This window comes from Fringilla coelebs, assembly GCF_963513975.1.
Source record: "Fringilla coelebs genome assembly, chromosome: 2".
NCBI classification, from domain to species: domain Eukaryota; kingdom Metazoa; phylum Chordata; class Aves; order Passeriformes; family Fringillidae; genus Fringilla; species Fringilla coelebs.
In genome coordinates, this window is record NC_140029.1 from 107,540,023 (window position 1) to 107,566,521 (window position 26,499).

The following is a 26,499-nucleotide window of genomic DNA, read 5'->3' on the forward strand; positions in this document are numbered from 1 at the left end:
TGTATAGAAAAGGTCTGTTGATGTGTTGCTCTCTCCAAGCTTTTCCCTTCCTTTCAGTAAAAGGAGTAATTGGTTACCTTTCCTTCAAGAGGAATGTTGAAATCAATACATTAATCTATTCACTTCTCCCTTTACCTTCTTGCTCTGTTGCTGCCAGCCAATTTACAGCTTGGATGTGATTTCAGTGTTCCCCAACAGCAAAACTACTGTGTGCCCTATTCCTTCTATGTTAACATTGTCAGTCAGAATAAACAGTCGTTTTTCTTTCTCTCTCTCCTTTTTCTCTTTTCATTTAACAGTGTCCCAAATTGAGTAGAGTATCTCCTCTCAGCCTTCTTTATTCTCAAGGGTGAACAAACCAGGAATTTGCCACCTTCATCACTGCAGATGTAGCCTGTGAGCCTATCTGGGCTCTTTGCCTTTCTCATCATCTCCTTAGCTCTTCTCTGCAGCATGTGAATTCATGTGTCTTTGAAGGAGCTAGCCAGATCACACTCATTATTTTGATGACATCCTACTGTATCAGCAAGGGCCGTGCTTTTCCTTTTTAAACATATTGCCAACAAACTATCCTCCTATCTCCCCTGAAAAAAAGGAATCAAGGTATATTGTGTGTCTTTTTGTTGGCATAATTCATTTTGTTTGGTAAACTCACAGAAAGTAAGAGCGGCACAAGCCATCGCCTGAGGGTACAGTTTACATAACCAAGCAGGCTAAAGTGTAAAGATTCTAGAAGAGCACCTCTTTCTATGTGATCTGAGCAAAAGGTATATCCTGAATCTCAGGCACTTGGGAAAAAGCAAAAAATTACAAAGCATTGCTTAAAGTAGAGAAAGTCTTGAGTAATGGGAGTTACTGGGCAGACAGAACCAATGCTCCTTTTCTTTATGTGCACCAAAACTAAACGAAAAACTTTCTAGACAGGATTTTTCAGTAGCATCTGAATGCTACTGGAAATTCCAGGGCTGCTTAAAAGAGGTGATTGGACAAGGTATAAAATAAAATAGAGCTGTATGACTGAATGACAATTGGCTGCAGTCTAATGCTGGGATGTAATGAAGACTGATATTTAAACTAAATACTTAAATGCGCTCTAAAACAAAGAGGAGGAGGAGCCCAGGAAAAGTGCTGTTCCTGAAGTCAAAGCACTGGAAAATAGGATGGGGGAGTGGAAAGTAGATACCTTTCTTTTTTGGCTATGTAGGAGGCAGACTTGAATTTTTTTAATAGTTATTCTCAGTGTATTTTTTTAATTGACACTAGTCCTAGGGAAGAATGAAGAACAAATCTTTTTTTTCCACCATGCAGATTTATCCCACTTCATTCTTTTGTGTCATCCAGGGATAAAAGAGAGACTCTGTGTATCAAAATATTTAGGACAGTAAGCAGTTTTTATTTATTGATTCTCTAGACTTCTCTCACCTCTTGCAAAGAAGGAAAAAATGCTTATGCTTCCATGCCTTAAGAGATTATCTGCTTCAGTGTTTCAGAGCAACTGAAGGATAAAAATGTTATACATGAAATTCAGAACCTGAATTTAAATTGAAAATTAGAACAATTAGTATGAAAGGAGGTTTAGCATTCTCAAATCATCAAAGTGTGCTCTTTTAACAATGCTGTGTTTACACATGGTTCATCTGAAAACAGCAACAAACCAGAACAAAAGGGAGTTTCTCAGTTTCCATGAGATAACAGCAGTGTGAAGGACACTTACAGAAGAACTGCTCCTGGTAATAATTCCTCTTGCTCTGATTCTTCTTCCCCAGTGTTTCCTCTCCTTCAACCTGCCAAAAGTTCTCCCCATTTGTGCCACATGCTTCTGCCTTTGTGTATTTCACCTGTTGTTGCAGGACACGAGAGCTAATTTTGGAACAGTGTCAGTGTTAAAGGTGGTGTCCAAGCCATGGATTATCCATGCTTCCCTAGGTTATGGGAAGCTGCTTTCCAGAAGACTCCAAACCAAGCACCCCCCTCCACACATGTGATTTTGAAATAATATAATGGGGCTTCATAAATCTCTTGTTATCCCCACAACCTACCCATTCTTCATTTTTGTGGCAGAACTATTCACCTGAAGAAGAAATCATGAAAGACAGAGACCACTATAAATGGACAAGCAAGAAGACATAGTTAAAAAAAACCCAAACAAACCAACAAACCAAAACAAAAATCATCTACCAAATGAGATTTATGCATCTGTTTCAAAGGCTACTGCTCTCATACAGCCTAGAATATGGCAGAATAAGAGAGGAGCCTCATTTTCCAGGTAACTCAGTTGTAACTCGAGTGCTGAAAAGTTACTGCCTTCCCTGTGTGTGAGCACACCTAATCATTGGAGCCCCCATAAGATTAAGATTTCTTTTCTCTTTGAAGAGAATTATTATCCTTAGCTTCCATTAGTTTATCTTTGATAAGAAAGATCTGATTTAGTAATAGGCCTAAGCTGTCATTCTCTCAGTCTTCTGTAATGGCTCCTGTGTCAGAGGCTACACCCTTGATTTATCAATAGTCACAGCTAATAATGCACTAATAACTTTGTGTCCTAACAACCACACATCACTTTCAGTACCCATTAAGAAGATCTGAACATTTGAGGGAAGAACTGCTGAATCAGCCCAGGTTTCTGGAGTTTGAGGCTGCACCTATTTTGTTTTCCTCTATTTACTCTATCAGCAAAAGATAGTAGCATTGCAAAAGATCTTTCAAAATTTCTAGACTTTTGTATCTGCACTTCTTGCCAGATCATGATAAATATCATTGCAAGGTGTATAAATAGGATCTTACAGTGTTATTTTCTATTTGAATCACAAAATCATCTAAAATTTCAATATCTGCCAGCAGGTTTAACCCATGACACAGAAAGGGAGATCATATTTTTTTTTTTTTCTTTTAAGAGTTCCTGTAGTGCCTTCAATTGTCTAAGTTGGTATCAGGAACCAGCAAAGCAGTCCTACAGATAAGTACTTCTATTCCATGGATGGTGTCAAGGGTTACCTCCCTTTTGAAAATGCATATTACTTTACATGGAGCTCTGTGGGCTTCTCCTGTTCTCTGTGTAAATTTCTTAGAGGCAAGTCTTGATTTGTACTTGTAAGAGGGAAATTGAGTTTGATCTCTTAAAATATCCATGTGCATCAAGGGCAGCTGAGGGTCCCACATGAATATTGTCACTGCTGTAAGGATTTGAGAGGAGCACTGAGATACCAGCTCCAAGTCTTTGCAAAAGAAGATTTGATGGGTATTCCAAAGTAAAACAGCAGTTTGGGGAAGGCAACATCATCTTGTCACCCAGCTGACTCTCTTAGCTCTAGACAGAGCAGCTGAGTATTGTACCATGATTGTTCAAACGAAATTAATTGATTAGGTGTACAATGCTGAAAAAGAGTGTGTAGGTGGAAATCTTTGGTTTTTCTGCTGTCTGTTCCCTGCTGGAAGCAGAGCTGAGTATTACAGAATCTTACTATTTTACTAGCCAGTGTGTTTCTACTTGTTCCTCAGAGCCTTTCCCCCCTACCATTATCTGAATTTTACTTAGAACATTTACAAGTCAGCATCTTTTCCCTTGCTCCCCTTGAACCAGTAACAGGTATGTATCAATGGATGATAAACAATTCCACTTTAAAAAGAAGCCCTCATCTTTATCACTTTAGCTTGCCTAAGTAATCTCCATGATGAATTTCATGTGCAGTTCACTATCAACTGAAATTAGTTGTAATTAAAGGTTGTCATATCTGTAATTTAAGCCCTTGAAATTTGTTGCTGTCAGTCATTTCCTGTAATACTTTTTTTTTCCAATGGATTTGATCCAAAGTCCACATGAGCCAAAAGGAGAACTTCTACCAGGTTAGTGAGGTTTGAATAAATTCTCATATTCCCTGGTAGAATCATAGAATTGTTTCAGTATGAAAAGACGTTCAAGATCTTTTAAATATTTCCAGGGATAGTGATTCCACCACCTCCCTGGACAGCCTGCTCCACTGCTTGACAGGCTTTTTGGTGAAGAAATTTTTCCTAAAAACCCAATCTAAAGCTCCTCTAGCACAACTGGAGGCCATTTCCTCTAGGCCTATCATTTGTTACCCAGGAGAAGAGACCAACTCTCACCTGGCTACACCCTCCTGTCAGGGAGCTGTAGAGAACAAGAGCCTCCTTTTCTCCAGGCTAAAACCTCCACTTCACTCAGCTGCTCCTCACCAGACTTGTGCTCCAGACCCTTCCCCAGCTCTGTTCCCTTCCCTGGACACACTCCAGCCCCTCAATGTTTTTCTGGCAGTGAGGAGCCCAAAACTGAGCACAGGATTGAGGTGTGCCCTCAGCAGTGCCCAGCACAGGGGCACAGTCACTGCCTGGTCCTGCTGCCACAGCACTGCTGATCCTGGCCAGGTGCCACTGGCCTTCTTGGCCACCTGGGCACAGCTGGCTCACGTTCTGTCACTGCTGACCAGCACACCCAGGTCCTTTCCTGCCAGGAGGATTTCCAGCTACTCTTCCCTAAGCTTGTAACACTGCATGGGGGTGTTGTGACTTAAGTACAGGACCCAGCACTGGACTTTGCTGAACTTCCTACAATTTGCCTTCATTCATTGATCCTGTCTATTGCAGTAAAAATATTAGAAAAAAACTTGCTACAATATCTACTTTTAATTAAAATCACCAATATAATGTATGAATCCAAGGGCATCTGGTCTGGGGAAAGTAATGAGCAAGTTATGATAATAAAATTCCTGTAGAATCATTGAATTCCACGTCAACTCCAAATCACCAGATCAGTTGAGAAAACTGTCACTGGAAAAAAATGTTGCTAGTACTTGATATGGGATCAATGTACTTTATTGCTATGAATTCACATTTTTATATATTAAATTCCCCCTCCCCTTCTGAGTCTTCAGCCACATTTCTTATCAGATGACCAGAGTTCACCTACAAGGGATGAACTTTCTGTCTCAGTCAAGCTTTTCTGCATCAGTAGCTTTATCAGCTCCCATTGACTCAGTGCAACCTTTAGTATTCAGCAGCAGTACTAAGAAATGCATGAAATCCATCCTATCAGATTAGAGATTCTGCTAACTATTAAGATTGGAGTAGAGTTGAGAAATCCCTTTGAAATAATATGCAGCACTTTTTTTTGTATTTTTTTAAAGCTATTTAACACCAGAGCAGGGGCTACTTTCATATACATTTATTAACAGCATAAAATATCCATTCAGTCATGCAGAAACCACCAACATTCTAAAAGAGTGCAACACAATGCACTCTTCCCATTTTGAACAACATAACTCCTGCTCATGCTCTTCTATCTCCATTTGAGTTCCTGCAGTCGAATACTGTTCTGTGCTGTAAAAACAGTTCTGAACATGATGTGATTAACCTTAGGGTCCCCCCATCCCCTCATCTCAAAGCCCCCTTGAACATGGCCTGTGCTTTCTATTCATGTTCAACCATCTGATTTCCATATCATCTATTAGCATAACAGAGCTCTAGTGTGACATTGATTGAAGCCAGCGCTTGCTGAATGCAGTATCAAAGCATAATTTGCCAAAAATCAAATCTAATTTACTGTGTACTATTTAAATTTCTCAAAAAAAAAAAAAAGAAAGGGGAGAGGAATTTTCAGTAGAAGTATATATTGGATCTGTAATCTAATTGTTCTTTTTCTTCCCATATTTTTGGCTAGTCTGCTGGAATCCAAGCAATATGTTTCATTTTAGAGCCACTGTCTTTGACTTGCAGATGTCAGTTAAGCAAGAGGTTTTCCACTCTGCTTCTGCCAATCCAGTTTATGTTACATCTGAAATAGTAAAAAGTAATAGTCTGATAGGCCCAACACTGTTTGCTGCTTCATAAGTTTTTTTAAGAGATCCTTATAATGATCTTAATGTTTAGCTTGAACTAAGCATTAAAGTACCCCATAACTTTAACAGCTGAAGCATATCAAGCCTGCTGTTACTTCTCTAAGTGTACATTTTCATAATGTTTTAGAAATTCACCTACTTTGGGAGCAGCAATAATGGCTTGTATAAATTTTGCCCAGTGTTCCACTGAAGCCACGCTTGGAGCAAGTCATGATCTCACTTAACCCTTCCGCAGAATGGAAGTAATAATGTTTGCCTGTATTTATAAACAGCATCCATATGTGAACATAATGAGCTCTCTTTTTAGGAAAATTGAAGAACACAAGTGCTTATTCTGTCAAAGAAGCCTGGCTGTCTCTGAGCTGGGTCATGCTGCATTCTGTGGGGATAATGACAGTCACAGTGTTTGACCAAGAATTACTCCTGCAATTATTAGCTGTTACTTTCAGTTTTCAAGTTCAACTAGAAATTGACAGATAAAGCTGATATCGTGAAAACAGTCTTTGAATGCTGTAAACAATGGTATTTTTATCAGAGGCTGTCTGTAAACAGAGGTATAGCTGAATTTGACAACAAACTATGACAGAATGAAGATTTCCTTCATTACATAACTCCATCTTTGAATAAATTTCTAAAAAATGCATGCAAAATTTTAGTTTTCAAAAATTGTGTTTTTCATGTCCTTTATAAAATTATGTTGCTAAATAGTTTGGCTGAAGAAACTGGTTTTGTGTTCTATTTAATGTGAGTAAAAGCTTGGATTCATTTATTTTTATAGTAAATTTCTAGTAATCAGGGCTGCAGAGCAAAGCTAGAAAATATATTGTTGCATAACTATAGGTGATTGTTTGCTGGAGTCTTTGGAAAGCCTGACCTAGTAAATGTAAGGTCAAATATCTTCTCATGTAGTGTGGTCAAATGGTGGAGAGGACTTGGTGTGTGGCAGGGAGAGAATAGAACAGCAGGGTCAGTCCCCATCAGATTTATTTTCCTTGTCTGACTGGGGGAAAAAAAAAGAAAAGAAAAAGAACTTTTTTCTGCTCCTTGGAAAGTGAGAGATGTTGAAAACTAGGAACAGGTCAAAAACTGTAAACTAGGTAGAAACCGGGGTGTGTTTTTTTTTCTCGTTTAATTGTTCCTTGACTACCAAATTACCTTAATTCTTGGAAGGTCTGCTACAGTGACAAGTTGTGTGGTATCTGTTTGGAGCTCTGAGTTATGGATTTACAGTAGAGATCTGTGTGTGTGAGAGTCTTTCAGATGAACCTTTAAACTTGCCTCCCTTGCATTTACTCGATACATGATTTGAAGGACAGGCTCATGGAAATGCCAAGCCCTTCCTGCTTCTGTTGAGCTGTCTGAGAGCGCTGTCTGTGCACCCCCCAGGGGCACCAAGCAAGCCCAAGAAGTGAATTTAGCCATCCATCCTGCTTAGGAGAGATATGGGATGGTCTCCTGATGCCAGATTTTTAGGCACCATAGGAAGATTGTGCCTGCACTGATTAGCACACTGCCCTTTCCTGGCACCTTTGGGGGTTGCACGTGGGTATGCTGGGTGAAACAAGGTGAGGGAAACCCAAGTAAGTCACTGCAGCTCAGCACTTGAAGAGTGGTGTAGCCTGAATTCGGTTCCTAGAGGATGTTTAGCAGCACCTTATAGAAAGCTCAAAACATGTGGCTGTAAACAGGCAGCAAGAGGGCACCTCACCCTTAGTCCTGCCTGTTCATGAGATTAACACCTCCTAAGGTGGAGGAAGAAGTGGACATTTCTCTCCAGAGAGGCCCAAACCTCTTTTTAGGAGTGTGAGGCATAAGAAAATACCCTCTACCTTCTAAACTGATTGTGATTCATGTTTATTAAGTGCTTTACAATTCTTGTTTTAAGAGTGCCAGCACTGCTCAGCTGATGCTCTTTAGACTCCTGCTGATCTGTAAAGCCCTGGGAAGTACCTCATGAGATAACTGCAAAGTGTGTTTCAAGAGAATCAGGTCTGCTCACATTTCTATGCAGTTAGCAGGTTTGTGTCTGTGCTGTCAGCAGGTGTAATCGGAAGCTGGGTCTTGATTGCTCTTCGTGCCTAATTAAATAGTTTGTAATTATAATGCTGAAAATACAGTTTTCTAAAACACTTAAATTCTGTTTACCTGAAAGCTTAGTGTTCCTAAACCATCCCTCTGCACACCCACAAAACCAATAGTGGAATAGAAGAAAACAAGGGTGGGTTGAAGGCATTTGAGTTTCTTTTGTAGTTTTTCCCTGCTTCAGCCTGCCCCAGAAGTTAGCTAGTCTTTTGATAAGAATATTTGGAGATGCTGCTCACATTTTTAAAATATGCAAAAGAGTACAAATCCCAGTGAATTCCAGTGATGAACCAAGAGTAGGGAGTTTTCATGTCCCACATAGAAAAATCATTTGCTTTACTTCTACATCATGCTCAACATAGCTACTGATTTCAAGTTTATCTCAAATCCTCTAACACTTCTTCCCCACTCTCTTTCTAATCATTAGCACCTTTTCTCTACCTTCACATTCCCAAGCATTGACTCTATTCTCCACCATATCCCTCCAGACAAGTCAAACTGTGCCCCTCTCTTAGTAATTGTTCACTTCTGACTGTGCTTCCTGGTCCCCTATGACTGAGCACTGTTAATGCCAGCGACGTCAAAACATAGCCAGTCCTGCTTCTTCTTTCTTGTTTTAACTCCAGTCTCCTTTTTTTCTTTTCCTTGTGTCTTCCTTGCTTCCTGAAATACCTATTCCTTTTTACTCACCACTCACCTCTTCCCATCAACTCTTCAACTTTTGCTTCTCTCTACTCGTTAAACTAGCTGAAACCTGGATTTGCCAAGTCCGTGTTCTTTTAGCAATGATTCTTTTTACAGCAAGTCCTCCTCCCCACACCATTCTTGACTGCATTGCTTCTAAAAGGAGTAAGGGAGCTCTTGAACTTGGGTTCTTTTGCTGTCATCCAGACCTTCCTCTCCTTTCTCAATCATTTTTAGAAGTGCAGAGGGGCAGATTAAGAAAGGCAGTCTGTTTATCCTAATTCATACCTTGCAATACACGATAGCTCCAGCAAGCTCTCTGAAAAGTGAGGGGATCTGAGGATGCTGATGCCTTGCCAGAGCAAAGGTAGAATACGTCCAGACTCAGCAATATAAACACCTGACTCCTGCTCTTTAGCATTTAATGTCATCAGAATTGACTCTAGCATGTATGGTTGTAATGTTTCTTTCCTTTTTTAATTTTTTTTAATACCTGGGGATGTCACATACATATATTGCTGCTCTCTGTCGCTGTTGTTGTTTCTGTTTATATATTAATTCTGTCTATACTAATTAATGTTTCTGGTGTCATGTCCTCTGGCATAAAACAAATCTCCATAATGTTGTCTTTTTCCTTCAAAATTCCTTTTCTCTCCCTTGCAAAATATCCCAAACTTACACCATGGTTTTTCTTACCTTGTAGCTCCCCCACAGTTTGTGGTGAGACCACGAGACCAGATTGTAGCCCAGGGTCGAACTGTGACTTTTCCTTGTGAAACTAAAGGAAATCCCCAGCCAGCTGTTTTCTGGCAAAAAGAAGGAAGTCAGGTAAGTTGCAAGCATCCTATAAGTCTTTCAAGTCTTTCTAAATAGTTATATTGTTAAATTTTAAGGAAAATTATTTACATTATCTTTCACAGTTCTTTTAATCTTTCACATAAATTTGTCTTTTTAAACTATCACTATTCTCTACTGAAATTTGTGTCACTTTTTAAAAATATTTTGATGAACACAAAGTCCATTTAAGTTGTTGAAACCTGTGCTAGGCCCTGTTTAGATGAGTAGAAAGAAAAATTTTTTTTGTTCTGAAGCCCCCAACAAACAGGTGGGTGAGACAGGCACAGCAGATTAAAAAAGGTATGACTCAATTTTGAACTAATCAGAGCCAGTAATTACAGTTCACAACCTGTCTAGACATGATCAAGCAAAATGTACCCAGCAAGCTGATTTGCATTGGCATTTTCTCATAGAGCATACAGATAAAGGTTTTGAGCACACAGATGCTTTCTTCAGTAAAATTGTCTCAAGAAATGTCGAGATCTGGTTTGGAAATATTTACCTGATCCTCTTAAAAGGCAAAATTTGTGAGGCAGCAATTGGCGCTGCCATCAGCCCCTACTAATTTCTCTAGCTTAGTGTCTGAATATGATGCCACAGCATTTCTTTACTGGAGGAATTGTGTGTACCAGCTCAAGTAAAGCATGAAATAAAGAGCTGAACCACAGATCTCCTGCTTCACCTTCTCAGGAGATCAGAAAACTGGTCCAGAATGGCAGGACCAGGCTGACAGGATTATGTTCTCGGCTGGGTTAGGGGCTTACAAAGACACAAAATTATTATTTTATGGGTGTGATTATTTTATTGTCTGAGTACAACCTTAACCTTCAGTGTGCATCTCTCAGTGTAATATTTAGAGAAATTTAGATCTAGCCTCCAAGGATCACATCCTGGAAAACACAGTATTGTGAGTCTCACTTAGGTGACAATTTTTCCAAGGGGAAGGTAGAATAGCGTATTGAAATTAAAGTAGGAAGTACTAATGTGGTAGCAAACATTTCAAACCCCTTCCTTGTAGAGCATTTTAATAACATGGTAATGTTTATGTAAAGTGAGCTTATAGTGTCACACTTGAATCTAATAAAGTGGACATCCATCATGCTGTAATAAAGAGAAGAGCTTCTAATTAAAGTAGGACATCATTTTCAGGATTAAAGTCATTTAGCGTAATTGAAAAGTGTTAATACTCTATTTTATCCTCTTCCATTGGTATCACTTCAAGGGTAAAAACATTTTAAGGTGAAAATGCATCTTGTGTCTTTAATTGAATGTTATTACCTACTGATTGTACAATGTTGAAGCTGCTTAATTACAAACCTGGAAAATTAATTACCATATTGAGAACCAGATCCCTAAGGGTTAGAATAGACTTTTTTGGCAAATAAATGCAAAATAAAAATTGATACTTGCATGGTTTATAATCAAACCTTGAAACATGGCTCAATGTAGTTTACAACATTCTCATGTTAATCTTAATTGATCATCAGTGAAGTAGCACGGGTTGGGGTTGCCATCTCAGTGTATAACTTGCCAGATTTTGCAGTGAGATGCCACAGAGTGAGTGAGTTTCCACATAGTGTACATCATCATAGCGATGGAGAGTGGAATTTTTGCCCAATCACGGGACTTCTCACCTTTGCCTCCCAGCTATAAATTGTTGCTTGTCTCTACAATGCTGTTTCTGCTTTTAGGGGGACTTTGCAGCATCACTTCCAGTGTTCAAAGTAATGTTATATAGTCACATTTTCCCACTCCAGTAATTGCAGTGCATTTCTGGTTGCGAATCCATTTCTTGATCCTGCATTTTTGAGCACAACCAGCTGGAAGGGAGGGGAGCTGTTCCCTCCTGAGTAATTTTTTGTGCCAGCCTGTGTATAAACAGCTGGTCCTTTGTGCTTGGTCGCCTTTTCCCCAGAGCCCAACAGCCACTTGCCGATGACATGTGCGAGGGCAGGGCGTGTGTAACCTTTAGACTCCATGGATTAAATTCTTCCTTGAGATAAATTCGGTGGTGCTATATCAGGGATGGCTCTGGTCCCTCTGTTTGCAGCCCAGCATGCCACCATTGTGCCCAGATGAGCAGCCCAAAAACTAATTAAAACCAGTGAAATTGTGAAAAGCATTTTAAAAGGGGCTGTACTGTAATTTAGAACAAGTTATAGTTCATGGTTTTCTGGTCTTTGAAGGGAGGAGTTCTGAGATTGGTGAACTCCTCCTGATATGTGGAATATTCACTGGGACATGGTACCTTTGCAGGACAGAGAAGCCCTTACTGAAGATATAAACAAGGATTGATTCCCCTTTCTAATGAAGTGATAAAGAGGGTTCTCGACTATTTTTCTCTTAAGAATTAGGAGCTTAATCCTTGCACTGTCTTTTGCATTCAGCTTGTTTTTACGCTTTACATAATGAGTGATAAATGAAGTCAAGGTCATCTATGTCAAATTTCTCCTCTTTGTCATAATATTTACATAATACCCTCGTGCAGCAGGTATCTTATGCCAGGTAAAAATTATTCTGAAAATTTCAAGTCAGTTCAGAAAACAGGGCAATTATTTGAGACCGACTTAGTCCTATAACCTCAAATTGTTTCAGAATTTTAACACTTTTTGTTTTCCTATTATCTGGCATGTTTACTGGGTGAATATTGATTTTTGAGGAAAAATTTGCTTTTAAAAATTTCTTAAACATTGCTATTGGAAGGCAGTAAAAAAAAGCCTAGTGTGGTGAGTAACCCAGTAAGTTAATACGATTATAAGGATACTTGGAATGTTGGATCTTATTTAAAGCATATCTCTTTCCTTTTGCTGCCAAAACCATAGAGATAAAGGCATGAGTTTCGCTTAAAAATAGAATTTGTTTCTTATTTGAATTCTTACTTGTTTCTTAAGCAGTTTGTTGCTTATCAGTTCCAAATAGTTTTTGTAAACCATCAAGGCCTGATTCAGAAGAAACAGATCTCCAGAAAATTCATTTAATACCCTACTCCACACTTTCAGATTTTTTTTTTAGTCAATACAGATAAGCTTAAAAGTTAGTAGGGAGTCATCATTGAAAAGCCCAGCAGAGCTAGACAGGGCTGCAGTAATGACTGAAAGATTATCGCAGCATGGTAACAGTGTTTTGGGGTAGTCCTGATGCAAACTGTATTTTTCATAGAGTCTTGTTGAGTTCACATAAAATCCAGACCCTATTTTACTGTAGTTACTGTTGTTTTATTATTGTTTAAGCTGTTCTCCTTTCTATCTCATTGGGCAACGCTGCTGACCTTTCTCTTCACATTGCCTTCCTTTTCCTGTTCTTATTTACTCACAAGAGCTGTGCCAGAGGGTATAACTTTTTCCTTGAAAACACAGCTCTCACCACGAAAACCTTTTTGGGTCTGTAGTATCGATTCTCTCAGTCCTTCATCATATGCAGTGACTACTAGAGCCATTCCAGTTGTTATTATTATTGACGTCTCTCTTTTCTCCAATCCAGCCCAAAGGCAAAAACTAATCTCCCTGTTTTGTGCTAACTGATATCTTATCCTACATGAAATTATTTTTTTCTCTCTGATGATTTCCACATCAGATTAATACCCTTTCTATTCACCCTCCAGGCTCTATGCTGCATTTCTCCTTTGGTTTATCACAGTTTTAATTTCCTTTTACTTCTCCTTTAAACCCTGATGCTCTGCCAGCTTCTCCTACTTTATGACATGCTTCTGTCTTCCTCCCAGTTTTTTACTTATGTGCCATGTTCTTACTTTCTCCTTTTCTCAGAACATTTTCACAGCCAAACAATAGTGCTCTGCTCCCTCAGGCCTCCAGGATTCAATGCTTGCTGCTAGTTTTCTAGTGTTTGCTGTAGTGTGATGTCCTTCTGGTTTGATAGCTGAGTATATTATTACAATTGCATTCACAATGAAGATGAATGTGTCACAAATATAAATCACTCAAGTGTGATTGTTGGAAAATGTCTCCTTGCCTACACCCCATCAGAACACAGCACTGTGAGCTGTCAAAAGGCTGTTTCTAATTTAAACTGTGAGTTGCCCAAGGCAGGGAAAGCAGCTCTATGTGTTCATAAAGTCAGAACCACACTTACTTTTTGTCCTTGATTATTTATAGTACTTTTAAGGAAAAATCATTGTCTCTGTAGCTGAAGGAAAAGTGGTGCTTTTGTGTTTTGAATTGATGTGAGATGAATTGTCTTTGCAGAACCTACTCTTCCCAAACCAGCCTCTGCAGCCCAACAGCAGATATTCCGTGTCACCAACCGGGGACCTCACCATTACCAACATCCAGAGGTCTGATGCAGGCTACTACATTTGTCAAGCACTGACGGTTGCTGGAAGCATTTTAGCAAAGGCTCAGCTGGAGGTTACTGATGGTGAGCTGTTAGAAATTCCTATTGTTTTTTTCCTGTCAAAAGTACATTAAAAGCAGTGTAAATAAAGGCCTATGAGATCACATAAATCATACAAGTAAATGGACAATTTTCTATAGGAAATGAAGTGAGAAAAGGTCTCTTTATTTGCCTATGGAGTAAAAAAGGCATCAAAGTCTAGTTTGCCTCTTACTTGCTTTCTGGAGGTTTGTTAACAATGGAAAAAAGGGGAAAACCAGCTTAGAATAGGTTTAGTGAGAAATGAAGCTGCTTGGTTTGCTGGAGCTAAGACAGGACTGCAAAAAAAGCAAAAAAAAAAATGGAGAATGAATAGGTTTGTGATTAAAGCAGTGAACTGAGGTGCAAAGAAATATATCCCCATTTCCACCAGTCTTCAGGCCTATCTTAAACATGTAGGGGATATGCCTTTAGCTCAATTAAATCAACACAGTTGCTCTGAAGGTGGTGGAGTACCATAGATTTAGACTGCCTATAACATGGAGCCCTTTAGTCCCTCCATGAATAAAGCACCTGCCTCAGAGCTGTGTTCCAAGAATGCCTCAGTAGGGGTAGGTGTGAAAAAAATCATGAAAATCCATAGGTAGAGAAGAGTTTTCAGGAAAGGAGACGAATAACATGGTCTGCCTGGATGCTTTTCATTTCAAATTTTTGGGTTTGATATTCATCCTGCCTTGAGGTTTCCCATCTACAAACATGAATCCTTTTCATATGTCAGGAGACCTGTTGATATCCCTCTTCATCTTATTGTGGATAGAAGGCAGTTTGCATCCTTTCATGTTAGCGAAGAAAACAAGAGAATCCCTCTTATACTCAGAGACAGTGGCATTCCCTAGCATCATTATTCCTTATCTTAACTGACACATTAAATATCTCCTGACAGACTTTGATGAATTTTTGCCATTAAAACTGTTGTTATATGCAGAGGTCTACTTTTACTGTTCCCTTAGAGACCTGCCTGCACCATGAAAGTTTGAAAAGATGTCTAATTTTGAATAATCTGCCTTTTCACAAGAGCATATTCATCACAAGTGACAGGTAGAGAGGTTCAGGCTCATATTATAGAGGTTTGAGCATTAATTTGATGCCTTTTCTTTGTTTTCCAAAAGCTGCCTATATTTTTATGACAAGGGGAAATAATTTCTGCCTTATCTTTGCATCTCTTCAAGCACATTGCTTTTTTTAGTTTCTGGAGACTAAAGACTTGGCTTTGCTCTGCAATCTCTTTAAGTCCTTCCTATTATGGTCTATGACAAAATGATGCATTTTCATTCAATTCAAATTTAAATATAGATTAAAAGGTCATTTAAAAGGAATGGAAAGGCAATATTTTTAAATATCTGTCCATAGTGCTGCCTTATTCAGGGCCATGACTGTGAGTGGAATAAATAGAACACACAAACATTGGCTGGGAGGACATTGAGCTGTTAAATGGTCACACCTGCTGATGCTGCACAGATTTACAGCAAGAGGCACTGAGAGGATCAAATCAGGTTCAAGGATGCTAGTGATGAGAAATTCTTCCTTTTGACAGCCAAGGGCTTTGATCCACCTTTATCTATTTCTTGTGTGGGGAAAAAAATAAATCCTAATTGATCTCTTTGGAATTTTCATTAGTTTGTTTAGAAAGCCAAGGGAAATTGTCCCTGCAGAAAGTCAAGCCCATCTCCGGTTAATTCTGATTAAAGGCAGCATGCATTCCACATAGCTCGAGAGAGCATTAGCTGGTGGCTCTGCTGCTCAAGGAGTGCAGGGCCTGCCTTCCTCAAATGCTTTCCAGAACCCACTGTCAGCATGATCATTATGAAATAATACAAGATTGCTTTGTAGAAATACCATTTCATCCCGGAGTCAAAGGGCAGGTGAGGTCAGAAGAAAAGTGCCAAAACAACATTATGGAGCTGAGATTATGTGAATAAATGTACCATTAGATCACAGATATTTTTTTTAATTGCTTTTAGTTAGGAAGTTAACCATAAATGTCTAAATAATCTGTTTTGGTTGATGCTGAGCAGAAGTTATGGGAGCTAATGACTTTTATCAGCAGGGAAATCTAATTTAATAGTTTTAAGAATATAATAAAAGATAAACACTGTGCGTGCTAGCTATATGCTTAAGCATTAGTGTTCTAGTTTTTGGCTGGTGATTTCAGTTTTACTTCCTAGCCCAGAATTTTTCTGTTTGGTTAATGATTTAATAATAGTGGTGAGCCATCTTTTTCATTTTGAACACATTTTTGTTTGATCCAGAGTAATTTAGATCCAATTGAAGTTCCAATACAGAATGAAAACATGTCATGTGCAGAAAAACAAGTGCTTAATTATACCATATATAGCAGTGTTTCAGTTGTTACATTTTTGCACTTACAAGTCTTTACTGGAAATATTTTTAACTCAAGTGTTCACATGAGAAGAGATTACTAGCTGTGATGAAATGTGCTGAGTTGAGTGATAATTTTGCTGATTATGGACTGTGCTAAGAGCCTTCAGCGTATTTGAAATTCAAATCTTGTATTTTCTTGAAAGGCTATCATGTAATTCACTGTCTAACGCACATCTGGAAAAGCAAAATCAATTTAAAAATTGAAGAATCTTAGCAATCCTTTCAAACCCAAGAAATGAATATGCAGCTCACAATCTTACAATGACAGATCATGCAAATAAACCAAGTGCTTCCATCTCTGTCTATGCTCAACGTAAAAGGAATAATTTCCAATTAGTATTTGTCAATCATGCACAAATTATTGTGGAGAAGATCTTAATTTCTCCTCAATAATTATTAAAATTTATTAATAAATGTTTCACAGTTTACTTGTCTACAAATCTGACCACCGTGATTCTTAACCCTCATCCAAAGTATATTAGATGTTTTATAGCAAGTGTGACAGTTTCAAACAGGAGAAATTCAGAACAACTTCCTGTGAAGCTCTTCTGCAAAAGAAAAAGGCAGATGAGGGATTGGTCTCTGCTTTTCTACCTTTCAGACAGAACCCTGCCCTATCATGAGTGTTCCTTATGTGGATTTCCTTACTTTTGTCTGATTTTACCCATCATTTCACCAGGAAAATTTTTTTAAATTTTGATTTTGGAAGTGCCAAAGTAAAGACTTCATTTTGTCTTTCTCCTAATTTCCATTGTAATTTGACCACATATCCCCCAAATTTACATATTGTTTCAGTTGATCCAAACTGCATTTATAGTGAATAAACTGTTAATGAACAAATATAATTTGTCCTTTTCCTATAATTGCTTCAAAAATTAAGATGCATTTTAACCTATTAATTTTTCAGTTACCAGAATATGCAGATGTATGGATATTGGCAAATAGTTTCAAAACCATTTTAAAAATTAAAGTAATTGTGAAATCAACTTCTGTTTTACCATGCAAATATGTTTGTGGGCACACAAAATGTTTTTGTGAAACAGATACAGAAGTTTCCAGCTAGGAGAAAACTATGAAAATAAACTAATAAGAATGTTTTAAAAGCAACTATCAATCCCCACACCATTTTGTGGCTATTTTTCACTAGTCTTCTGTTCTTCATAATGCTTCTGATATATATATTATTTTAAACTCTAACCTAGTTTTGGATCCTTACTAATGAGGACCTAAGTAGTAGGAATGCAAGCACACACATGTTTTAGAGAAGATTTACAAGTCATGGTCGTGAAGACAATACAGCCGTTCACAGATCAGTGGAAACTCTAAGTGTTCATTTAACCTTTAGCCTTAGTGTCATGGAAACCTGTAGTGGTCTTTCACCCATAACACCCTTGAAAATGAAGATTCCTTCTGGCCAGGAGGCTTTCAATTACACTATTGATCAGAGCTATTTAAAGGATTATGAGCTCCTCATTTGGGCTGTAAAAAAAATCTAATTACATGCCAAAGAACAATATCTGTAATGCAGTAGGTTTTGAAAACACCTGCATTGCTACACATATGAAGGACACTTAGATGAGGCAAATAACCACAGTGGAATAGCTAGCAACCTAAATAGTTATTCTTCCTTAATGTTTAGCTACCTAGAATACTGGGATTTGCTGGTTTACATTAAATCTAAAGGATAATTTGCACAGCTGAGTTTTAATTTGAATATACTCATGCTGCAGCTACCCTGGTGGGAGCCGAGATCCATTTTTATTTCACCAAATGGCTGAACTATGTAGTTATAAGGAGCCTTAATGAGATTAAACATTTTATATCAAGGTGAAAATGCATTATATTTTTCTTGTTATGTAGTGTTTCTTGTCCTATCTCTTAAGGTCAGTGGGTGATATTTCAGAATTTCCAAAATAGCTTTCACATTCTGGTGTTAAGAAATAGCACATTGGCTGCATTGGCTTTCTATTTTCAGTTTAAAATATGTATTGGCTTTCTATTTTCAGTTTCAATTTCAATGAATGTGATGAGCTCACATTCCAAGGTGTGATTCTGACAATATTAATGATTCTGATCTTTGTGACTCTTGTTAACAAAAAAAAAAAAAAAAAAGGTAGGTAGGTAGGTAGTATTTTTGCAATGTTAAAATTTCAGAAACAATTATTTTAGGCATAAAATGTGCCACTGACATATCCCTGATATGTTTTATTTAATAAATAACACAATGAAAGCACTTTGGATCTGTTGAAGGTTCCAGAGGTTTGCATCTCAAACAGCTCAAATACAACAGTAGCCATATTGCTTCATAATAAATTGTTTTCACTTCATTGTTAGGGTCAGGTGTTGTGTATTGACTGTAATAAACAGATTCTCAGCTAGAATAAATGATTCAAATGCAGTTGACATCAGCAGAGGCAGGCCAACTTGCACCAGTTTAGAAGTCAATCCTGCCTGCTACAATATTTAATACCAGTCACACAATTGTTCAGTTGTTCAAAATTTAAAACAGCAGCAGTATGGCTGGTAAATATATAAAAATACATTAAAAGAAAAAAAGAATTTTTAATTCTGTTATACTGATTTTTTTTTGCATCAGTTCCAGCCTTGTGTATATTCAAATATTTCACATTCAGTTTGTATAAGCACATTCTTTAGAAACAAAGGTCATATTTTATTGCTTAACAGATGGCTCAGAGAAAAGATTCAACAGCAGAATTATTTGGGATAAAATGATCTTTCAAGAAAAACAAGTGTGAGCATTTTACCTTGTCTTCAGGATATCCTACTGGTCATGGAATGAGGCTTATGCACAGCCGTGCACTCTCTCACTGGTTGCAGGGTTCTTTATTCAGTATTGCAAGCATGCAGATGTAAATTATCAGGGAAAAAAAAAGGGAGTTCATGGCTTTGAAAGGCCAGGAGATTATTTGATAAGTAAGCTGTTAAATGGTGAGATTGAGTTTGGGCTTTTCTCTTTTGGAAAGAATGGTGCCATCATTTAGATCACTCAGGTTATAAAAATGTTTTGTATAACGGTTAGATATTTTTGCTGGTGAAAACTTGCAAATAGAGTAGGAATGGGGGATATGGTTGGTCCCCAAGCTAGAATAGCTGTAGTGTTTCACTTTTAACTCAACAGATTTTTTCTTTAAGACCATTAATTGGGTAAGCCATTCAACACATTTTGATGTGACATCAAAGGTGTGTTTTAATTTGTACTTTCCCAAATTGGAAGAAAAAAGTGATGTGTTTCAATTCTTCTCTGAATCAAGGTCTTAATTTTCATCTTATGTTAACCAAATCAGCCTGATGATCTTGGCTAACAGATCTTTTTCTGTCTACATGTTATCTTGCAGTGGTGAAATAAAACTCTTACTGAAATGCTTTTCAAATTTGCCAGCTAATTGATAACCTCTATCTATGGCTCCTCCAAAAATAATGTTTTTAGCCTCTTAGAGGCTGACTTCAAGCAGCTTCTTAGAACTTGTCCCACATGGTGGAATAGGGCTCACAGCAGCAGCAGAGGATGGTTAAAGGTGTGGATGTCAATGCCTGTGCCACTGTTTTAGTCTTGACAGATCGGCCTCCGCCCATCATCCTCCAGGGCCCCGTCAACCAGACCCTGGCAGTGGATGGCACAGCTCTGCTCAAGTGCAAGGCCACCGGCGACCCCCTCCCCGTCATCAGCTGGCTCAAGGAGGGATTCACCTTCCTGGGCCGGGACCCTCGGACATCCATTCAGGACCAGGGCACGCTGCAGATCAAAGCTCTGCGGGTGAGTAACGGCAGCACCGCCAGCGTGACGGGCTCTGCGTGGCAGGTTGGAGCTCTGGGTGTGTGCCTCCAGCAGCTCTGCTGCCTCCCTGGTGCCTTCAGAATTAACTTGTCTTTCCTACTGTGCGGTTCTCACCAAGTGGTTATCCATTCTTTGACATTGTGTTGGAAAGGGTAGGGGAAAGAAGAGCAAAACTAGCTTCAGATATTTGTGTGAGAATTCCCTAAAAATGGAACCGGTGTTTATAATCTTGTGTATGTTGCAGTAGAACACATGAGTTGGGGGTAGATAGAAATGTATAAGAACAGCCCTTCCTTTTCCTTGGTCTTACCCTGAAGCCATTGGCCTCTCTGTCAAAACTTAGAGCAGTTCCTTGGCAACACCTGACCGTAATTTTCCAAGTACTTGTGCTAGCACGTGATCTGGAGCTCATCAGGGCTTGACCATGCGCTTTCTCCATCAACAGCTCATCAGTCCTGAGCTGGCTGATTTATTCCAGTGTTATGCTTCCTGGAAATGTTCCACCAGGCTGCAAATGGGAAAAGACAACTAGTACTGTAGCATAGATGCAGTCATATGCAGAGGGATTTCTATTAAAAATTAAATACCTATTGTAATATTTACATTTTACACATGAGACAATACAGTATTGTGCAATACTTCAAATAGGATAATGTCATATGTTTTTGATAAATATTGCTTCACTAATTGCTATTTTGGCTTTTAATTTTTCCCCGTTCAAAGATAAGCATGTATTTGTTTGTGTGTATTTGGACAAGCATGCATATGGAAAAATAGCAAGTTAAATGTACTTATTTGTCAAGAACTTGAAGATAATTTCAGAAATTTCATTTAATTTAGTCAGCAGAAATGTCTGCACTAAATTTTCCCATCCAAAAAAATATCAATAAACACAGTACTGATGATCAGAAATAAAGAGCAGTTGTGTTTTCTGATGCTGTCTCATCAGTGATCATAGATGAATTGTGAACTGCCTTGGAACAAAATAGAATTTATTAAAAAATTTATGCTAGCTTGTCTTGAGTAAACAATTTGTCGTTTCTCCCTGGGCTGAAGGCAGGTTTAGGCCATGAAGGTTAATGCATTTTTCCTGTAGAGCTGGATTAAAGAGTGCGCTTGAATAGCCAAGATTCCCCAGTAGTGTTAGAAAGCAGCAATTAAAGGTGGAAGCTTAGTGATTTCAAACAAACTTTCAGGCATTGATGATGGGCTTCTGTGGAGTGTCCACGAGGCAGAAGCTCTTGGGATACCTGTGTGCATGCTGCTATGCAAACAATGAAATTGGTTCTGAATCGTGCCAAAGCATTAATCTCACTGTTAAAGGCTGTGTCTGTAAACTAAAGGAAAATAAAATTACTTGCAAGAGGAGAAGAAAACAGTATTAGTAGTGAGTGTGGTTCTGAAAGACATGAGGCTTTTATTGATCCTTAAGTGGCTCATTCACTAGTAACCAATTTTCCTTAAAGGCTCAGAAAAGCATTTTTTAGGAACTCCTCTATAGCAGTAAAGTGCACTGTTTGTTTGACTCGGGTTTAAGAACAAAAACTACACAGAAACGTAGACACATTTTTTCTCTTGTTCCTTGCGAATTTTAATTTAACATGGATTTAAATGAGAAATGCTTAACAGTCTACCTAAACAAGTCTACCTAAACAAGGACTAGCTCTACTTCCTAAAGAAAAAAAGGGCCATGAAAATGTCCAAGTATGTTTATATGCCCAAGTTCAAAATAAATGAATAATTTCCACTCACATGTCCTCAGCCTTCCAGCTGAGGGTAGATTTAGATTAGGTATCAGGAAGAAATCTTCCCTTTGAGGGTGGTGAGGTGCTGGAACTGGTTTCCCAGTGAATTTGTGGATTCCCCATCCCTGTCCAAGGCCAGGTTGGATGGGACTTTGAGAATCCTGGTTTAGTTGGGTGGAACTTTGAGCAACCATGGTGGGAAAGAGATGGAATGAGAGGATCCTTAAGATCCCTTCCAACACAAACCATTCTCTGATCCTTTTCTGCTGTTTCTGTTACAGCACACTCAAATGATTCATGAGCCTGCAACAGTCACGTGGGCCACAGTCATAATATGAACATAGAGATTTTTCTGATCAGCCAATCTCTCAGTTGCCCTGGGGAAGACAACTATAAACTCACACATGTCATTCATTCAATGCCCCTTCAGACTGGTCAGCACTGATGGAAAACTCCCTCCTGCCACACCAGGTTTAGACACCTGCATTAACTAAGGAACCTCCCCGGTTTGTTGTTTTGGGTTTTTTATTTTCCCATAGCACAAAAAAGTATAAATAATTGAATCACCAACACACTAAATCTGTATCTTATCCATCTACAACCTGCAAGTTAGATAATTTGCCATAGCTTGCAAAAAGGAATGTACTTCCAGCTTGCTTTGTATGTTTGCCTTCTGCAAGTTACTCTGTTGTGTACACCACATAGCTCATTGAGTGCACCATCTGTCACAGTAGCACACAAATGAAGTTGAGAACCATAGCCTTGAGAAATATTCCCCATTATCACATAATGAAGAATTATATATTTAATAAAATCTCAGAGGAAGCAAAATAAAACAGTGCTTCAGAATGCTATAAGGCTGTCCCTCTAGAAAGATCTCTTCTTTCAAGGGTCTTTCTTAGTAGCAGCACTGCTGTATTTTGAGTCTTTGAGCCATTGTCAGAGGGGTTTTCATTATTGCTTGTATTTCACACAAATAACCATCTCCTGAAATGCAAGTTATGCTCATTCAGAAAATTGAGCTGGCATTAATGAGTTGCTTCCTTGCCTAAGAATGGTACACTGCATTCTCAGGGAATCTGAAGGAAAAAAGCAACAAAATTCATGCACGACAAAGCTAAAAATCAATTAAAGTATATATCTACAAGTAATCTAAAGAGCATCTTGCTTTTTGTCTTGACATTCTTTTTAAAGAGCGACACTTAAGGACATATGCTACAGTGCCAATCTGCATTTAACAGAAAACTCATTACAATTCCTTAAAGCCCAACAAAGCTTCTTGGATGCAATTCTCTTTCCATCAAGTCATGTGATGGTGAATAAAATTCTTCTCAATCGCTAGAGTCAGCACTCTCCCTTTTTTGCTTCTGCCTCCATGTTACCATGCTTTATGCATCATGGAAGGAGAGCTCCTCCATATATTTTGTGCTTTGTAAACTTACCATTTTCCATCCATCCCTGTAGTCTTCACTTGTTCCTGACTCAGAAATCTTTATTTTAAAAAAATTAAACAGGAAATAGGAAAACCTTTGGCAAATTTGCTAGTAAAACAGTTTATACAGTGATGAGATTAATATTGGCAACCTAATTCAAAGCAGTTTCCCCAAATAAATCTAAAATATTTGAACTGACAGGGGGAATCACAATAATTTTATACAAATGCAATTTTTTTTTGCTACCAAAGGGCCTTGCAGCCTGAAATAAAATCCTATGTGAGACGCAAGAAAGGTAAGCATGGTGTAGGATCTAATTTAATGCTGCTGTTTGGAAATTGCTTGGAGGACTGTCTATGTAGAGAGAGCCACTGTTAAGAGAGAACTATTGAGTTTTAGCAGCATTTGTATGTAGAGTGTATAGAAATTACTTCATCTGTCATGAGAGTCTAAGGTGATGTAACATCCTTCCTGGCACTTGAATCTGGACCTGTGGGTCATCGTGGGAAAATAAATGCTGAGATTTTACCCTCTAAGAGGTTAATAGTTGCTATATTGTATGTATATGTTACCTGATTTCACCTGCATTTTTTGTAACCAATGCAAACACTGTCAGTGCTCCGTTGTGGAGCATTTACAGTACTGGTACCATTAAAAATATGAAAATTAGAATTAGTAAAGTATTAGAAGCAAGTAATCTTATTATAGTTCTCTAAATGAAAGCCACCATTAAATGATTGCTTGAAAATGTCTGGTGCCTTCTAGTCTGGTGCAAAATGTAGGCTAAGTCCTTCTTAGCCGGGAGCATTTAGAAAAAGAAAATATGAGTAAACTCAGCTGATTCTAAAAGGTTGTTAAAGCTGCCCTTATGCCCTTTTCATGTCCAGCTCTCTGATACTGGGACTTACACTTGCGTTGCTACAAGTTCCAGTGGGGAGACGTCCTGGAGTGCAGTGCTGGAGGTGACAGGTAAGAGATGCCCAGGGATGTGCTCCACTTGGCACACCAGGAAAGTGCAGGCCATATGGCAGCAGTGTGAGTCAAATGATTGTAGAACTTCTGGGTTTGACATGGAGAAGTTTTGGATGAGAAGGCTGTGTTCCTTCTCACACATCTTGCATTTCATTGTATTGTCTTGTAGTGCCCGTTGACATCACATCATATCTGTGTCCAGTGCCTGCAGTATGCTTTAATTCTTCTAACAGGAGCATTAATAAAACATGGATTTATCCAGTAATAGGCTTGGGCAAGAAAAATCCAGTGCTCTCTGTGACTACTGCAGTTGATTTGAATACAGGAAATTTCTCAGCAACTAAGTTTCTGGTACTTTATGTACATTTCAGCAAGCTGGGCCTTTTTGTTATTCTTTCTTTTCTTTATTTATTTATATATAAACTTTTGAGTTTTGCATTTCTTTTCTTTATTATGTACTTAAAGAATGACACCCCTTCATCCAAAAACATGTGGTAGTAATGCAGTTGTTGACTTAGTTCTTTATAGATTAAGGACATCCGTTATACTGATTTTGCAGATGTTTGCCATGTTTTTCATTTTAATCTTCTGCTTTGATCAAATTATATAACCAAGGATAAAAAGTAATCGTGTTGTATTTGCCCTTCACAGAATCTGGTGGAGCAACAGTCAGTAAAAATTATGATATAAATGACCTCCCTGGGCCACCATCCAAACCTCAGGTCACTGATGTTACTAAGAACAGCGTCACCCTGTCCTGGCAGCCAGGGACCCCTGGAAGCCTACCAGCTAGTGCATATATCATTGAGGCTTTTAGGTATGTGAATTATACCACTTTTAAGTTTCTTTCTCTCTAGTTCTGCTTAAACCCTGGTACCAGGGTTTTGTGGTGTTCTTTTGGACTCTACACATATCATGGGAAGCTCATTAACTGACTCAACTCCACAGAAGGCATTGATTCATATTCTTCACATTGATTTTTTTGTAATTTAGCACTTTTTTCTAAGTGATTAATTGGAGGACATCTAACTGTTTCTTCAGGTCAACAAGAATATAACAGAGCAGTGCAGTAATTATTTGTCACTTTTCCTTTAACATTGATGATCAGTGAGACTCCCCTGTGGGAATGGTGCAGGTTCTTGGCTATCATAGTACAGGCAATATGGAAATAAATGGATAATCCTGAAGCCTCTCTGCAAACTTTAATTCCTGGTCTTGTTAAAGCAGGCAGTATTAAAGGGTCAAAATGCTTTAAATTTCTAGGTTTTGGTGTTTTAGATAAATGAAAACTTCTAACTGAAAAGACCAGTATTGATAATTTAGGCTTTTATCCTGCAGCCTGAGGCTTTAAAGAATCCAGGTGCTCCCCTGCACACAGCAGCAATTACTGTGTGGTGCAAAAGAACTCCTGGGCTCCAGTTCAGCAAGTTTGTTTGAGCATAGGCCATACTCTGACATGTATCTCTAGACCACATTTCAGCTTAAAAATCTGCACCTTCTTAAATGTGTTCCTTAATCCAGATATTACAAAAATGACAAATACTTCAATTAATCTCTAAGTTAAAATTCATGCAAGATATTTTCATAGTCATATGCATGCAAATTTTAGCTCAAATGTGATGTATGTAAAGAACATTACAGTATTTGTAGTATGTTGGTTTGGTTCCAGAACTACTCTTTATGCATTGTATGAATGAAGTGATTCAAGCAACATAAACCTTGTAACTTTCCATTTCCTTTCTCCTTTTAATATATTTAAAGATTTTTTTATCGATGCTATGCAACAAAGCATAGTAAAATAAAATTTTCTCTTTAAACTTTTCTGATGTTTCACCCTAGATAAGCTTTAATGGCAGCTCATCAATAACTTTTAAAAAAGCCAGACATTTTCATTAAAAGTTGTTTTAACAATCTTTTTATATGGTGGATCGTTATGTAATTATAATAATGTTGAATTGAAAATGTAATGGCAGAAAAATATTCATATAATTTCCTCCATTTCAAAGAATGTTTTCAATTTTTTTTAACTTTGAGAGTGAATTTAATTCAAGAAACTTTTCTTCCAATGACAGTTTATTGAAATAGTTTACTTAGCAGTATAGAAAATTATTCTTTCAAGGCAACTTTCCTTTCTAAGCCTTTTGTTCAAGAGTAGCCTGTTTATCATTCAGATTTACTTTACAGCTTTCTGCCTTTTACTTTTGCAGGTATTGTAGAGAAATAGCAAAAAGTTTTATTACAAAGGGAAGTACTTTTGACTGCTGCATTATGATTTTCAGCCCATCTCAATGAGCTAACTGAAAAAAAAAATTTTTAATTTCACCCCA

General features: G+C 38.1%; 1 protein-coding gene across 1 annotated transcript in view; it reads left to right on the top strand.

The window, feature by feature from the left end:
- The window catches only part of ROBO2 (roundabout guidance receptor 2), a 428,736-nt gene that overhangs the window by 319,950 nt on the left and 82,287 nt on the right, over nucleotides 1-26,499 (top strand). Inside the window, exons 8-12 of the mRNA XM_084226210.1 lie at nucleotides 9,322-9,446; nucleotides 13,658-13,829; nucleotides 19,796-20,001; nucleotides 24,088-24,169; nucleotides 24,824-24,989. Coding sequence (XP_084082336.1) covers nucleotides 9,322-9,446; nucleotides 13,658-13,829; nucleotides 19,796-20,001; nucleotides 24,088-24,169; nucleotides 24,824-24,989 — 751 coding nt within the window. The remainder of the gene's footprint in view (nucleotides 1-9,321; nucleotides 9,447-13,657; nucleotides 13,830-19,795; nucleotides 20,002-24,087; nucleotides 24,170-24,823; nucleotides 24,990-26,499) is intronic.